The sequence below is a fragment of the Myxocyprinus asiaticus genome, chromosome 8 (assembly GCF_019703515.2).
Source record: "Myxocyprinus asiaticus isolate MX2 ecotype Aquarium Trade chromosome 8, UBuf_Myxa_2, whole genome shotgun sequence".
Classification (NCBI taxonomy): domain Eukaryota; kingdom Metazoa; phylum Chordata; class Actinopteri; order Cypriniformes; family Catostomidae; genus Myxocyprinus; species Myxocyprinus asiaticus.
The window spans coordinates 48,150,522-48,167,539 of NC_059351.1; the positions used below are offsets into that span (position 1 = coordinate 48,150,522).

The window sequence follows — 17,018 nt, forward strand, 5'->3', positions numbered from 1 at the left end:
TCAGAAGAAGAGCAGGCATCCGACAAGTAAGTCTGAACACTTACATTACTTACATTAGTTGACATGCTATTTTATATAAACATGTACATATTTTACTACTTGGACTATTTCCAGACTTGCCAGCCAGTATTCAAAGTACTGAAATTTTAAATAAGTCCTAACTGGGAAGTTTTAGTTACATTTAAATGTTGTTTCGGCTAAAGCAGGTATTTAAATTGTATGCTGTATGATATAAATATGATATGTAATATTATATAAAAATAATATGAATGTTTAGATTATATTTTAACTAGTGTTTATGCTGCCTCATTATCATTAACGAAGCTTGTGCTTGCAAATATCTGTTCGGGTGTAAATGTGTAAAATGTGCTGTAAATATGCCCATATTAGAAAATCAGCATATTAAAATGATTTCTGAAGGAACATGTGACACTGAAAACTGCAATAATGATGCTGAAAATTCAGCTTTGATCACAAGAATAAATTGCATTTTACAATATATTCAAATAGAAAACAGTTATTTTAAATTGCACTTGCTCTGTACTATTTTTGGGGATAGCATTCACCGCCCCCTAAAGTGGCAGATACAATGAGAGTGGTGGTTACTGCTTTTGGAAAAGGTCATGAGGCATCAGTGTATTACTCCCTGCTAATTCAGAGTCTGGGGGACGGAGCTTTAACTTCTCTCAAGTGATTATGGGAGAAAGATTTAAATTTGGTACTGGAGGAGGGAGTGTGGGCTAGGATTCTAAAAAACATAAAGTCTACATCTAGAGACACAAGGGGTGCGCCTTATGCAATTCAAGATTTTACATCGGTTCTATTGGACCCCCTCTAGATTGTATAGGCTTGGTCTTAAAGACACACCCACATGCTGGCGATGCCAATCAGAGGATGGAGACATAACCCATGTCTTTTAGGGGTGTGTTGAGATTCAGGAGTTTTGGCTGAAGGTTCGGAGTCTGGTGTGCGATGTATTTGGCATTTGGGTATCATTTTGCCCCAGACTCTGTATTCTGGGTGATGGGGCGGTCATTGACATTAAAAATAGACACATAAAGAGTTGGGTCTTAACCAGTGTCGTGATCGCCAGACAGATTATTTTAAGGGGCTGTAGGTCGGCTGGAGCGTCCTCCTTTATGGAGTGGTGCTCGGAGATGGGAAGGGTGGCGGCCTTTGAGGAGGGGTCGTTTAGAAGAACGGGGAAGAACAATGGGTTCGTGGAGAAATGGATGTGTGATTATTTATATATATATATATATATATATATATATATATATATATATATATATAAATAATCATTTATTTATTTATTTGTGTCTGTGTGTCTATATAATTTGCGACCACTGGGATGTTGTTTGGGCCAGGGTGGGGGTGGGGTTGGGGATTGGGAGGGGGAGGTGCAATAGTGGGGGTTAAGATTGATTCTGTGTATATATGTTTTGTTTTTCTGAGAATCAATGAAAATTGTTAATCTGAACAATATACAAGGCTTCTTTCAAATGTAAGTCTTAAAACAGGTTTTGATATTTCAAACGTAAAGTTGTCAGCCTTTGTTAACTCTGCAATGGAGATTTAACTCTACAAAACTACACATTCACATATTTTACTTCACATATTTAACAAACAGTCACACATCACTAATGTACATTTTATCCAAATTAAATAAATGATCGTCATACTTGCAGGGCGATAACGGAAACAGAACGCTTCTTGTCAGTTGAACTCACATGCTTACGTTGACTGACGTAACAGACGTCAACATGTACGTACAAACGTAAATAGATAAACGGGTTATGTTTGTGGTCTGATGCTTAATAAAATGATTACAATATTTACTCATATAATAAAATCATTTGAATTATATGAGTAAACACTACATCGTATATTGCACACTCAAACACATAAAATGCCATTTTCAATATTTGTTTTAAAAATAGCTCAAATCATTCGTTCATTTTATATTCAGTTAGGAATTCAAAATCGAAAAAAAAACAAAAAAAAAAAAAAACGACTTATTTCATTATTCGTTTACAAAACCAATATTAAAAAACAAATAATGACTTGTTTTTCGTCATTTGGATTTAATGCTCAAGTTAAAAATAGCAAATTGGAGAAAGGGGCGTTTCAGGTGCGAATCAAATATTCAAGCCATATATTAGTGAAATCAAATAATCAAAAGTCACAGTGTCCCGTGGCTATTTGACCAATTTCTTATTTTTATTTTGTGCATTAAATCGAAATTACGAAAAACAAGTAATTATTTGTTTTTTAATATTGGTTTTGCACACGAATAATGAAAAGTCTTTTTTTTTCTTCTTTTTTTCCTTTTTTTTTCTATTTTTAATTCCAAATTGAATATGAAATGAATGAATGATACACGGATTCTCCTGTGTATCCTGTAAAATACTGTTTTATTCCTGCAGGAATAAGCAGGTGTCCTGCAGGATCAATTAAACCGTTTAGAAACTTATTTTATTCCTGCAGGAGGTTTGCAGTTATCCTATAGAAATGATACAATCCTGCAGGATTTTTCTCCTGTGCAGGAAGTGTGCTGGCTATTCCTGCATGTCTCTATGGATATTCAAAAACCTGTAGGAATATCCTGCACAGTTTTCCTAAATCCTGCAGAGAAAATGAAAATTCTGCAGAATCCCTATAGGTTTTTTTTTTTTTTTTTTTTTTTTTTTGTAAGGGCACGAGGCCTACTTAACTTATTTTAGAATAATACTGGATTTACAACACTAATGCGCGTGTCGAGAAGTTTAATTTATAGCTGAGTTTGGTTTCGTTTCCCACATACTGTAACATCATCACTCCGATCCACATCCATTCATTAAACGTGCGGGCAGAAGAATAACAACATTGTAAATGCGTGTCACAACTTGCGAATTACTTCCGTTTGGTGGGAAATCGTTTACTAATTAGTTATGCGGTGTTGCTGCTTCACTCTCGTTTTCGATTCAGGCTGTATTTATTATGAGGATGTGCTTCTGTCCATTCATTCGCTGAAACACTGCTGTGCAACTGCTGTGAACTGTTAAGATGTTGTGTTATTGGGGCGCGCAGGTCAGAGAGGGTCTCGGTTTGTTACAGCCCGACAATGTCAAACATGCGGATTGTGGTGGAATACGCTTCATGTGTCCAAAATCTGAAATACAGGACATGTCAGCAGGAAAGAGCTTTATTGGATTCATCCGGGATGGGAAGGTCTCTGTCCTGAGATTGCGCGCTGAAGACAGTGGTCATGATGGCAGACTAAGTATGATAAACAAAATGGAAACAGCTTAAATAACTGATTATTTAATAATGCTTAAGATCAATATGTTTCTTAAAGTAATTAGACATGGCAGAGACGTTTCCTTGCAGCTCTCTGTTTATGTGGGAGACCCGGGTTCGAGTCTGGTGTTCAGATCAGGGGTGTCGCTACACTTCAGTGTCATCCGGGGTTTAGCCCACAGGCCATATTATCAAGGACGGATTAAGAACTGGGAGGCCCATGGGCTGGTACACCGTGGAGAATATTTTGAGAATAAATCGAAAGGAAAGTAAATTTATAGTGATGTGGTTGATAACAGCAGATTGGAGCGTTTGGGTCTTCACATACAACACCACTAACCAGGGACATAACTTGGCTATGCAACCGAGCTGATTTTGTAGGAAGTTTTTACAAGCTCTCTGTTCGTGAATGAGGTGTGCATTAGTACAGCAGTTTTCAACATGTGGGCGCCTGTCAAGGGAGGCGCGAGATATAGGCTCACACTCAAGTGAAGCGAAAAATAATTGGAACTGCTGTGAATTATATACAGGCAAGTCAGTATCAAGATATTGTATGTGGTTACATCCCCTCAGTTATAGTAGTGTTTAGAGATGAAAACCCAATAACAATGCAGAGCGGGACTGCGCAAATCCCTGAATAAATTAAATTAACATAGCCACTGCAGAGTCCGGATACTAAGAACTCTGTGCTGATGTGCCAAAAGACAAAGGATTTCTTTATTGCAAAATCCTATCCTAAAGTATGATTTAACTACGTCCTCCACATCCATCTCTTGCATTAACGAAGCTGCTGGCTTGGCGTCCGTTCTATCGTTATGAAAATGACGCTCTGTTTAGCTTTATATTGAGATTTTTTCTCTAATATTTCTACTTTATTCTCACAATGCTAAGTCTTTATTCTGATAATTTTGACTTTACTCTCATACGAAATTTAATATCATAATGCTACGACTTTATTCTCAAACTATAACCCGCGTAGGCCCTACGACTCCTGACTAAACCCGAATAACCGAACAAGTTAACTTCTAAATTATATATTTAGAAATAATGCTTGCATAATAAAACCTCAGTGCCTCTGATACAGAAAAGCTGCACCCCCGTGAGAGAAAATGGAAAGCTCCCACTCGAGGCGTTCGTAACGATTCGTCTGATGAACTTGAGCACAAACAGAAGGTAAAAGTCAAAGTGCGAACTGTCAATTAATGCAAGTTGGGCTCACTGATCAGAATTAATTTACATTTGAAGCCAGAATTGATGCCTGCCTCGTTGCTTTTGTACCCTGATGTAATGAACATTAAGCCTTACTTTTTTTTTCTCATCACAAAAAAAAAAACAAAAAAAACAACAACATTTGGGGCTATTAACAAAAGATCCGGGGCTTCAGCCCTATCAGCCTAGGCCGCTATGCCACTGGCTCAGGTCATGTTTCAGAACAATTCGCTTTTTTTTTTCTTTTTTTCTCCCCTCTTAATCTCATTTCTTCTCTGAACCATGCCTAAGAATATAAATACAGTAAAACAAAATGGTCAGAAATAGTGTTAACAAAAAGCAATGAGAAATTAATATTTGTTATTTTATTTGAACAGTAGTTGAACTGATCAAAATATTTTATTTACCCTGACCTAGAACAACTACAGCTAAAGAAAGAAAAATTCAGATCAATTGTCTGTGGGGGAGCTGGTGCAGTCCTGCTTGCTTATGGAGGAAAAGTTCTTATTATGGACAACTCTTCTATGTGCACGTATGTTTATATGACAGCAGGCATAATACCAGAAGTATTATCATCTAGCCTTTATTCTTTTTTACATACATATATATTAATTCACTAAAGTGCTGTTTGATGTCTTTAAATTACTCAGTTTGAAGAGTGGAGACTTGACACATTGTTTTGTCCCTGCAGTCCTCTCAAAGGCCTTGACAACAGGCAGGTGATTCAGATCGCATGTGGAGACCAGCATTCAATGGCACTAACTGATGGTACTCACCACCATTCAACCAGCAGCAGATGAATAGAAAATTGCTGCCATTTTGTTTTGGCTGCTTTAGATTGACTTGAATTGATAAAAATGATGCATTTGCCAGAGTAGATGTGCAGAGTTGTTCCTCTTCTCCTCTCAGATGGTCAGTTGTTTGTATGGGGTGAGAACTCTCACGGTCAGCTGGGTTTGAAGGAAGGACGATCTGGCTCTCTGACTGCTCAACACATTCAGAGTCTGAGTGGGATTCCGCTGGTTCAGATCAGCGCTGGAGGAGACCACAGTTTCGCCTTGTCTCTCTCTGGAGTTGTGTTTGGCTGGGGGAAGAACAACGCTGGACAGCTGGGCCTAGGAGACACCACAGGTTCCCATTCTTATCCAGTCTGTTTCTTCACAGTAATATTTCTGAGATTTGTTCAATACAATGTAAAGCCCATATTAATGCATGAATGTGATCTACTGTGTTTGGAAGTTATGAATTTATTATGGTGCCATCACAGACAGGTACGTCCCAACAGTTGTAAACAGCCTGAACCAGAGGAAAACTGTGTTCATCTCTTGTGGAGGGGAACATACTGCTACTTTATCAAAGGTAAAAGACAGAAAAAGTAGTAAAATGTTACACGATTAAAGGCTTACAATTTTATAACAGTCTAATATAATATTCACAATTGAAGTTGATGATGAAGTTAATATGGTTGTATTATCAGGGTGGGACTGTGTTCACATTTGGATCGGGATGTTTTGGGCAACTTGGGCACAACTCATTTACAGATGAACATCATCCGAGGGTGGTCGCTGAACTTTGGGGATCTAAAGTGTCCTGGATCACATGTGGGAGGTAGACTAGACTGTTTACATGCTGTATTGCAATCAATATTTCAGAAAACAGATCTTATAAATAACCAAAATTAAGAGGGGGCCTGGGTAGCTCAGCAAGTAAAGACGCTGACTACCACACATGGAGTCAAAAGTTCAAATCCAGGGCGTGCTGAGTGACTCCAGTCAGGCTTCCTAAGCAACCAGTTGGCCTGTTTGCTAGGGTGGGTAGAGTCACGTTGGATTAACCTCCTCGTGGTCGCCATAATGTGGTTCTCGCTCTCGGTGGGGCACGTGGTGAGTTGTGCGTGGATGCCGCGGAGAATAGCGTGAAGCCTCCACACGCGCTTGGTATCCACGGTAAAGCGCTCAACAAGCCATGTGATAAGATGAACTGACTGTCTCAGACATGGAGGCAACTGAGATTCATCCTCCACAACCCAGATTGAGGCGAGTCACTACGCCACCATGAGGACTTAGAGCACATTGGGAACTGGGCATTACAAATTGGGGAGAAAAGGGGAGAAAAATAAAAAAATTAAAAAAAATAGCCAACATTACAACATGAATATTCTTAACATGGCTAAAACAAATTTAAGTCTTTTATGTATGTTTTTGTTCATCTTAGTGAATGGGTTTTCATTCTTTGTTGTATTCTAGAAATCACACTCTTGTATTAGTGGAATCGTCAAAGCTGATCTATTCATTTGGATGTGGGACACAAGGGCAGCTGGGAAATGGACAAATGATCAATCAGTCGGTGCCATTACCTGTGAATCTGCCAACAAGTAATTGCAAATCAGTATAATAATAGGTTTCGTTATGATTATGTTTATATTAATTATGTTGGTAATCAACTCTGCAATTAATTAAATATTTGTTGTACACAGAATCTAATCACAAATGTGCAATTGAAAAACCCATTGCTGGGGAGAAACATTCTTTTGCATTGTGCTTCAAGGTAACACAAGTTTTTATTTGCAAATAGTTGAACAAACTTGGAAATAGTTTACTTTATTGTTGCAATGATTATAATTTTTAGAAACTTGGGAATGAATCAGCAAAGCCAAAACCCAATCTGGGCAGAGGGGTTTGGACATTAAATGAAAGAAGGATTAAACGATGGCTGACCGAAAGTGATTCAAAGTCATGGAGAACAATCAAGAAGTGAGTGTTTGACTCAGTGTGAACCATGGACAGTTCACCTAGACATAGTATTGACAAGCAATAGACTATAAAAAGTGAATTACTACTGTATGATTGTTTTGTTATTTACAGGGAAATTAACAAAGTGTTCTCATCCGCTGCCTGTCTGAATGGAAGTTTTCTCAAAACAAGGTATTGCGAAACTAGGTAGACTTCTCTAGCACATTTCTGAACACTTCCCAGATTTTATGCCAGTTTTCTGTCTTTGTAGTTGTGACAAACATTACCAGACATCTGTGGAGTTCTGCGGTTTGGATTTCAACCTGGTCAGAAAATCTTTTGCAGAGATACCAGTGAACGAAAGGGTGATATCAGAGGTAACAGCCAATCTGAAAATCAAAAAAAACATTTTTTTTAATTACATTATAAATAAAAAAAATGCAGGTAGTGATTTTTGTGCCTCAGGTATTGAAGGTGGTTCAGTGTACACTGCTGCCTTCTCTGAACACAAGCCCAGCTGGTGTTGAAGATCTGAGGCTTTACCTTCTCCTCCCTGAACTCATCAGAGTTCTCCAGAAACCACAAAGAACTGAACTCACTGAAGCACTGGCCTCCAAAATCCTTCAGCTGAATCCTGCTGCACTGAAGGTGTTAGGTAAAGCTGTCACACATTTTCAACCTTTGTTTTTGTTTTAACTGTCTATGTATTTTCATGTTATGTTATATTTTTAGAAATGTACTGGTCCAGACTCCCTGATGATTGTCTCCAAGGCATGGTGAAGTTATTTCGTAAGGCATCTGCGAAGTTGATTGGCAGGATTGCTGTTGACAACATTAACTATGACATGCCGACACGCGTGCAGAAATGTGTGCAGGTCCTTCAGATGCTCTATAAGGTGCCCTTCATTACACTTCACTACAAACTTTGAAATCATGGAAAGCACATTTAGCCTCATAACTTTATAATAGTAGTTTAATATATACTTTTTTTTTTGTTTTTGTTGTGAAGGTCTGCTGCAGTACCCACAATGACATCACAAAGACTGATTTCATCATTCATGAGATCAATGATCTTCTTGACACAGTGAGAACCCAAAAATTGAGAATTCAATCTAATTACAAGACTTCTTAGGGAAACTGAAATATCAAATAATACCATTTTTCTTACATCTATAGTTGCATGCCACCACTGAAGATGTGGACAATATGAATCAGCAGCTTGTAGGAATGGCATATCATGGTGCCTTTTTTGGAAACATCATTAGGAGAAATCAAATGATGGCATTGGAACAGTACTATTTTGTAGGTACCAAAAACTTTTGGCCATAAATCTTATATTTATGTTTATTTGAGATAACATAGCATCTTTATTATTTCTTTTGTTACAGACAACTTTAAACAGTCTGTTGTCACTTCCATGCATCTTTAACCTAGAAGCCAAATGCAACTTATTGAAAAACAGAATATGGCAGGTAATTTTGGCTTGACCCAAACAAATCAGCCTAAACGTTTTTGTGTTCATATAGTTCTTTTTGAATATTAACAAAATGTTCTAATTGGAGGGGTCATACGAACTGATTTTGAGACGCACAGCACTAGTGGACAATTGTTTCTCTGTGTTGAGAAATGGCAACGAGCAACATCTCAAAACAAGATGGCTGAGGGTAAGACAAGATTATTTTATTTTCTCACCGATGAGGTACAAACGCTGAATGCATCATACTCTGAAGCCTTTCAATTCAGTGTTACATCTGGATTTTTTTCCAGAACACGGTTATGTATATTACTTATATTTGATGTTCTTAAAGGAATAGTTCACACAAAAATGGAAATTCTCTCATCATTTACTTACCCTCATGCCATCCCAGATGTGTATTTCATCTGCTGAACTCAGATGAAGATTTTTAGAAGAATTTCTCAGCTCTTTTGGTCCATACAATGCAAATTAATGGTGAGCAAAATTTCAGAAGTCAGCATAAAAGTAATCCATAAGACTCCAGTGGTTAAATCAATGTCTTCTGAAGCGATAAAAGGTGTGGGTGAGAAACAGATCAATATTTATGTCCTTTTTTTACTATAAAATCTCCTTCCTGTTCAGTCAGTCTCCACTTTAACTTTCACATTCTTCTTCTTGTGTTTTCGGTGATTCACATTCTTTATGCATATCGCCCCCTACAGGGCAGGGAGAACAATTTCTAGGAAAAAAGAACTGAAATATTGATCTGTTTCTCATCCACACCTATCATATCACTTCTGAAGATATGGATTAAAACACTGGAGTCTTATGGATTACTTTTATGATGCCTTTATGTGCTTTTTGGAGGATCAAAATTTTGGCACCCATTCACTTGCATTGTATGGACCTACAGGGCTGAAATATTCATCTAAAACTCATAATTTGTGTTCTGCAGAAGAAAGTAAGTCATACACATCTGGGATGGCATGAGGGTAAGTGTCAGGATCCTGTCACTTTGCCAGTCATATTTATAGTGGTGGCAAGATCCTGACACTCATGTTCTGTGTTTGTGTTTTCATGTTCGGAGCGTGGTGTCTGGGTCCAGCCTAGTTCGGTTTATGTTCTGGGTCGGGATTCGGACACTCCTGCTCCATGTCTCGTCTTTTGTGAGTGCATGGCTTCGGTTTCAGTCCTTTTGCCATGTGCTCTTCTGTAAGTCTGGTGTGATGTGTGAGTGCACATGGCTGTGTTTGATTCCCCATCACCATGTGCACTCATGACTGTTTTAGTCTCTTGTATTAGCACATGGCTTTGTGTTTGTCTGCCATGTGCTTCCCTGACCCCGCCTCCTCGTTACCCTCATCACTCTCCTCCTTTAGTCCTTGTTATGTTAACTGCCTTCACCTGTTCTGTATGTGCTTTACCTGTATATATTGTGCTCCCTGACCTCTTGTGCTTGTTGGATTGTTTTGCTCTCATGTTGTTTAGTCGATGTTTTGTCTGCTCGGCCTCTAGTCTGGTTTGTCTTTCAGTTTAGAAGTTTGATGTTGTTTTGCTTTTCAGCTTTCTCCCTTGTGAGAGATTGTTTTTCCCTGTTTGTATTGATTTACTTAATGAAATCATTAATTCTACTCTCCGGTAATTGGGTCCTTATTCCTGCTTACGCCCTGTGATGGGTAAGTAAATGATGAGAGAATTTTCATTTTTGGGTGAACTATTGCTTTAACATAAAAATTGCTGTTTGAAGTTACATTGACAATTTGATTGTCAACTAGATTTAAAGTGATAGTTCACCCAAAAATAAGAATTCTCTCATCATTTACTCGCCCTCATGTCATCCCAGATGTTTGATTTTCCTCCTGCAGAAGAACGCAAAGATTTTTGGAAGAATATTTGAGCTCTGTAGATCCATACAATGCAAGTGAATGGTGACCAAAACTTTGAACTTCAAAAAACACAAGGCAGTTTATATGTAAGCCATATGATGCCAGTGGTTAAATCCATGTCTTTTGAAGCAATCCAATTGGTTTTGTGAGAACAGACCAAAATATAACCCTTTTTCACTGTAAACCTTGACATCAGCTGACTTCTTGGCGATCAAGATTACTAGCTTGATTACAATTCTCTGGTGCTCTGTGCATGCATCAAGCTTTGAAATGATGCCTAGAGACTGCAATGGCAAAATGTACCCAAAACCAATTGGATCACTTCAGAAGACTTGGATTAAACAACTGGAGTCTTATGGATTACTTTATGCTGGCTTTCTGTACTTTTTGGAGCTTCATAGTTTTTGTCACCATTCACTTGCATTGTATGGACCAACAAAGCTGAGATATTTTTCTAAAATTCTTCATTTGTGTTCTGCAGAAGAAAGTCATACACATCTGGGATGGCATAAGAGTGAGTAAATGATGTAGAGAATACATTTTTGGGTGAACTATCCCTTTCAGTCTTCCGAATGCGACAATTTCAAGATAAATTAAAGCTAAAATAAATTAAAATGTGAACATTTTATACAAAAAGCTTTATACATGCTTATCAACCTCATTCCAATGTGACAGTTTTGGTTCACATTTTGTATTTTCACCTAAACTAAATTAAAGTGATACAGTTATGAACAGCAGTTTAAAACATCTTTTTCATTAAAGGTGGTTTACACAGAGGATATGTATCGATCAGATGTCAACAAGAGAGACTTTTTTGACAAAGTATTTAAAGAGTTGCATGCACCAGCTTCTCAGATGTTCATGTATGATGACAATGAAACTATGATCTGGTTCCCATCAAGGGTAAGGCAAAAACTGTTTACACTTTTTTTTATTTTTTTTTTTTTTGGCTTAGTATCACACAGTCATCATATCTTACATTGTGGCTATCTGTTTATTTCCGTGGTTCTCTTTGGCTGTTACCACTTATTTCCTTAAACCAGCCAAGTATTGAGAAGGAGAGGTACTTTCTGTTTGGGATCCTGTGTGGATTGGCCTTCAACAACAGCTGTGTTGTTGACCTGCCTTTTCCTTTAGCCTTGTTCAAAAAACTTCTCAACGTCAAGCCATCTCTCAAAGACTTGAGAGAGTTTGACCCGGTTCTTGGCAAGTGAGTGTTTTTAATTCAATGTTACCTTGGTTCTTTTCAGCATCTCTGTATTTGTCAGTAACAATGTTGACAGTGTTTGATTAGATATCTAATATTAATACTAATGATGTCCTCAGGAGTTTACAGTACATTCTGGACTACAGCGATGATGTTGAAGAAATGGACATGAATTTCAGGGTTGGTTTGTTTGGTTGTCACGTTATTGTGTGCAGTAACCTCATTACATACAGTATGGCAGCACTGAAATATCTTTTAGACATAAAGTGCTCCAATTTGCTCTGTCTTTAAAAATCAGATCAAATGGGATGGAACTGAAGTGGAATTGGATCCTGCTGAGCCAGGAAAAATTGTCTCAAATTACAACAGGTCAGGTTTTTTAATCAAATGAATCCGTGTCACCTGTGTCATATTAAAGTATTGTATTTGCTTAATTCTTGAGCTTGGAATTCAGATATAAAACATCTGTTAATGTGATGCAAAAAAAATAATTTACACAACAGGACAGACTTTGTGGACAAGTATGTGGATTATGTCCTGAATAAGTCCGTGGAGGAAGTGTTTGAAGAATTCAGGAGAGGTTTCTTCAAAGGGTGTGAGAGTCACTTGGTGGAGATGTTTGAACCAGAGGAGCTGAGAGGAGTGATGGTGGGCAATGAAGAATATGACTGGGACACACTCAAGCAGGTCCACACACATATTCTAAACATTTTAAACAAATCACACGTCAAATGTCTTAAACTCTTGAGTGATTCAGAAAAGTGTTTACTGTAATGTATTGTAGTTAATAATGATTTATAGCCTTTTACTGTATTTTTAGTGTAAAGTGAATCTCTAGAAATGGGGCCGTTTGTTGTTGAAAATGTCAGGGGGAAAAAAAAAGTAAAAATACAGGTAGATAGATATAAATATAGTCAAATCTATCAGATAATGTGACTAAGTACAGTATCCTATTAATTATATCAGTACTATTATATTGTCTCATTGGGAACCAAATGGCAAACTCGCATTTATCTTTTGATCAACAGAAAACCAGATATGAAGGATTATTTGATGATGAACATCCAACCATCATCTCATTCTGGGAGGTGTTTGATGAACTAACATCAAGGGAAAAGAAGGCCTTTCTATGTAAGTTAACTTAAGTTGAGTAACCATTTAAAATGAAGTTTTTCAAAATGCTATTGGTTCATGAGATAAATAGTTCTTATTGCCTCAAAAATAAAGCTCTAAAGGCCTCGGCACACTCACGGGAATGTGCTTCATCGTTCTTCACTCAGAGCTAAGAAGTTCGAAACAGCTGAGCAACGACATACTGTTTGCGAACATTCAGACACCAGCCACGCTGCTGTGGGAGGCGTTTAGAGATTCATTTAACCTCGTGCGACCCCGAGTCCACGCGTGCGGACGTTGTATTTTGGCTTCGCTATACGCAACGCATAATTTAAATGATTTAAAACTGACTGAATACTGTTCGCAAGATTCTACACTGTCATTTAAGGGTTAAACTTCTGGTGCACTGCGTCATGTGAAATAACAGCAGGATGTTGATTTCCAGGAAGCGCTGCTACTGGCGCAGCGCCAGCAAAAGTGCCTCTGGTAAGAAACCTCTACGTTTTTTGATTGAAACCTGTTAAGAGTAGCATCTCTAGTTTCATTTGATATGTCGCATTAAAAAATTCATTTTTTTTGCACGTCAGCGTGCTGATAATCATCATGTCCACGTATGTTGAAATTAGGACCATGTTCCCTCAAAAGTAATAAAACAAACAATTTTGGTTATTTTGAATATTTTTCAACATTAACACATCTGTGGGTCTATTCGCTTCATTTTAGTATAAATTGTTATTTTAATTTATCACTGTACAGTACAGTTTTATTCATTAACATTAGTAAATGCATTCCATTATATTTACTGTGCATTTTCACACTGAGAATAAATGTATTCATGCAAAAGCTGAAAAATGTTGCTTTCAGAGGCTTTATATGGAGTTAGGATGAAAATAAGGTGCATTTCTAACTGTTCTGAGACCAGTGCAGACATCACACAAGAGGTTAAGTCATTCACTAAATAGGTAGCAAGGGTGCATCCTATAGCTTTCTATGCAGTTAAGTGCATTCACTCCTAACATCCAACCAAAAGTTCAGTTTCAGGCTGCAGATGATGTTTGGGCCACTCAACATGTTTGGCAGACATGGGATAATGATAATCAGTACATAGATTCAGAATTGTATAATGCAAAATTATATTTGAACATGTTTGGCAGTGATTTGATGATGCTGGCCATTACTTTTTATAAGAATTATTAATTCAGCTTTATAGAATCAGCTTTAATGTCTATAACATTTCAAAAACATGAATAAACACATGATAATTTAAAGTTATAAATATGATGTAGAAAATGTGTATTTTGTAATGTTTACCTTTTTGCATTCATGGCACTAATGCGCTAAGATGCTATACGCAGGGTTGGGGAGTAACGAAATACAAATAATGGGATTACGTATTTAAAATACAAAATATAAGTAACTGTATTCCACTACAGTTACAATTTAAATCATTGGTATTTAGAATACAGTTACATTCAAAAAGTATTTTATTACTGAAGAGATTGCTTTGCATTTTATTGTCATTTGTTTCATTTAATATTTAGTCCTTTCAGATGGAAAACATTTATACATATAAATGATGTGATCCAAAGTGCATTTGAACAGCGGTGAAACACTTTCTTATGATGTGTTACATTCATACGAGCAGACAGAGAAGTACGTTTGAAGTAAGTTTGGAGCACAAGAAATAGAAATAAACCTTGTGTAAATTGTCAGCTTTACACTATTTCTAGCCATTTTACATGCGCATGTTACCAGGCATGATCATATTTTATTATCAAGAAAATTCACGTTGGTGGCAGTAAAGTGTTTAGCAGCGGGTAAGAAGTTTTTTCTAAACGTTCGCCCTGGCGAGCTGTTATGAACCACAGAAACGAACTTAAAAGTACCTTTCGTTTTGGCCAGATTTTGTTCTAAATTACATCACACCTGTTTGTTCTTTGATTTCATATGAATTGTGCTGGGGCCATTGGTCACATTTCTACCATTTACACCCTTAGCATGTTTCACCCTTTTCCATTCTTCAGTGTTCTTGACGGGGTTTGAGCGAGTGCCCATTCTTGGTATGAGTCAGGTGAAGATGAGAGTCAGAAACTTGTACAACTCTACTCAGGACCATCTACCACAGGCTCTGACCTGCCACTCCCTGCTGGAGCTTCCTGTTTATCAGAGCAGGACAACACTCAAGGAGAAACTAATCGAGGCCCTCAACCACAGGAGAGGGTTCTGGGAGGATTGAGATTGATACTTGACACATTATTATCTTACATGTGGTGCTCTGTACAAATGCAGATAGCTCTCAGGAAATTATTTAACCAAACGGTGGTGTTAGTGATTTCAGCAGGTTTTGCTAAATCCTGCCATTTTGCTAACTGCTACTACATGCCCTTCCTGCAAAATCTGCTCTCTAAAGACATGTCAGAAAAACCAAACACTATAAACACTGTCAAGCCAACATAATAACTTACATCAGCTTTGAAAATCTGGCTTCATGGGAGCCTGGGTAGCTCAGTGGTAAAATACGCTGGCTACCATTAGCTCGCTAGTTTGAATCCCAGGGCGTACTGAGTGACTCCAGCCAGGTCTCCTAAGCAACAAAATTGGCCTGGTTGCTAAGGAGGGTAGAGTCACATGGGGTAACCTCCTCATGGTCGCTATAATGTGGTTCGTTCTCGGTGGGGCGCGTGGTGAGTTGAGTGTGGTTGCCACGGTGGATGGCTCAACAAGCCACGTGGTAAGATGCGTGGGTTGATGGTCCCAGACGCGGAGGCAACTGCGATTCATCCTCCGCCACCTGGACTGAGGCGAATCACTATGCGACCACGAGCACATTGGGCATTCCAAAATGGTAGAAAAAGGGGAAAAATCCCCTCCCAAAAAAATAGAAAATCTGGCTTCACTCTTTAGCTGTTGTTCTCATTACAATAATAGGCATTTTTGTTGTGTATAATCAAAGGTCACAGGTCTAAGAACTTGAGCCTTGATCTTTTTTTGTCAGTAACTCCATAGTTTATGTCCTTTCTTAATATTTAGGGGAGACTAGGGATGATTGAAAGAAACACTGGGTTTGCTTTACTAGTTTTAGTTCCACCAATTGGGAACAAGCTACAGCCATGTTGTCTTTTATTTTATTTATTTATTTATTTATATCCACTTATTCCAGATGGCATGTGTGCAGTCCTAAGGCTGTGAAATCAACAATGTTGTTTTTATGGAAATAATTGATGTTAAATAAATTTGAGCAAAGTTTTCATGAGTTGTATTATTCAGTAGATGAGCTCTGGTGTTTGTCACATTGCTATTTCAGTTCTTTCTCACCAGGCAGGAGAGGTTTCTTTTCCGAATACTGTAGTACTTGTGATGTGTTTTATTTGTGAACTTAATTTATAAATATATTTGTCTAAATATATTTTATAATATTAATATTCCTTAATATTTGTTTAATAAAAAAAATAAAAACAAAACAACTTTGCAAAACTTGCACTTTGTTTCTGATGTATTGCTGCACAAACCAAGAAAAAAGTTGTTTGTATAACAATGATATATTTAATTTTCACAAACACAGCTCATAGTTTTCCTGGTTGGGCATATTGTATTATATTGTATTACATTACATATTTATATATATATATATTACATATGGGATAGTTTGACTCCGTCTTCTGTTGTTCTGCATGTCAGGGCCACCTATGTTTTCACTTAACATAAAGCAAATAAAAAAATTAATTCCATAAAATACTGAATGTTATTATATATTAGAAACAGTATTTATTATATACACATTAGGTAAATGTACATATTTTGGCTTATATTCTGTGGCAAATTGACAGGAGTCACGTGATCGGTGACGCAATAATCTGACTCGTAACTTCCTTGTTTTCGTCGGATCCATTAAACGGAAACCATTTCATGTGTAAACGACCAAAACACAGAGGAGACGAAATGCATTTTACCAGGTAACAATATATGATCTAAATAATCGATAGGAATGCATGTTTTTTTTTTTTTAAAATACTTATTTCATACAGAAGACAGCATTTGCATGCTAGAAATGGGCAGTTATAGTAACTGTCAGCTCGGTGTTATGTGTCAGTGTGTAAATCATTATCCTGAATATTAGGATTAAGTATCTGTGTTTA

General features: G+C 37.4%; 2 protein-coding genes across 5 annotated transcripts in view; both read left to right on the forward strand.

Annotated features, from left to right (window-relative positions):
- The first annotated feature begins 3,045 nt into the window (after nt 1-3,045).
- herc56.1 (HECT and RLD domain containing E3 ubiquitin protein ligase 56.1) lies at nt 3,046-16,236 on the forward strand. The gene is made up of 24 exons (XM_051704338.1): nt 3,046-3,262; nt 4,906-5,020; nt 5,180-5,256; nt 5,398-5,619; nt 5,756-5,847; nt 5,966-6,096; nt 6,735-6,862; nt 6,965-7,035; nt 7,117-7,241; nt 7,353-7,412; nt 7,492-7,597; nt 7,686-7,875; nt 7,953-8,116; nt 8,230-8,304; nt 8,397-8,522; nt 8,609-8,692; nt 8,783-8,884; nt 11,325-11,465; nt 11,606-11,772; nt 11,889-11,949; nt 12,068-12,138; nt 12,273-12,456; nt 12,798-12,900; nt 14,907-16,236. The coding sequence occupies exons 1-24, from the start codon at nt 3,046-3,048 to the stop codon at nt 15,116-15,118; spliced, it is 3,024 nt and encodes a 1,007-aa protein (XP_051560298.1). The 3' UTR covers nt 15,119-16,236.
- A 500-nt stretch (nt 16,237-16,736) lies between these two features.
- Nucleotides 16,737-17,018, forward strand: part of LOC127444704 (probable E3 ubiquitin-protein ligase HERC3) — a 38,878-nt gene continuing 38,596 nt past the window's right edge. For all 4 annotated transcript variants that reach the window (XR_007897874.1, XR_007897875.1, XM_051704250.1 and 1 more), the window contains exon 1: nt 16,737-16,835. The gene's annotated coding sequence lies outside the window, so the exon portion shown is untranslated. The remainder of the gene's footprint in view (nt 16,836-17,018) is intronic.

What these genes read in the sequence shown, in the direction of transcription:
- herc56.1 (XM_051704338.1), top strand. Translation starts at nt 3,046, where the DNA reads ATGTTGTGTTATTGGGGCGCGCAGGTCAGAGAGGGTCTCGGTTTGTTA. An exon ending in TCCTGGATCACATGTGGGAG is followed by an intron (nt 6,097 to 6,734) that starts GTAGACTAGACT and finishes GTTGTATTCTAG; the next exon opens with AAATCACACTCTTGTATTAG. An exon ending in TGAAAAACAGAATATGGCAG is followed by an intron (nt 8,693 to 8,782) that starts GTAATTTTGGCT and finishes TTCTAATTGGAG; the next exon opens with GGGTCATACGAACTGATTTT.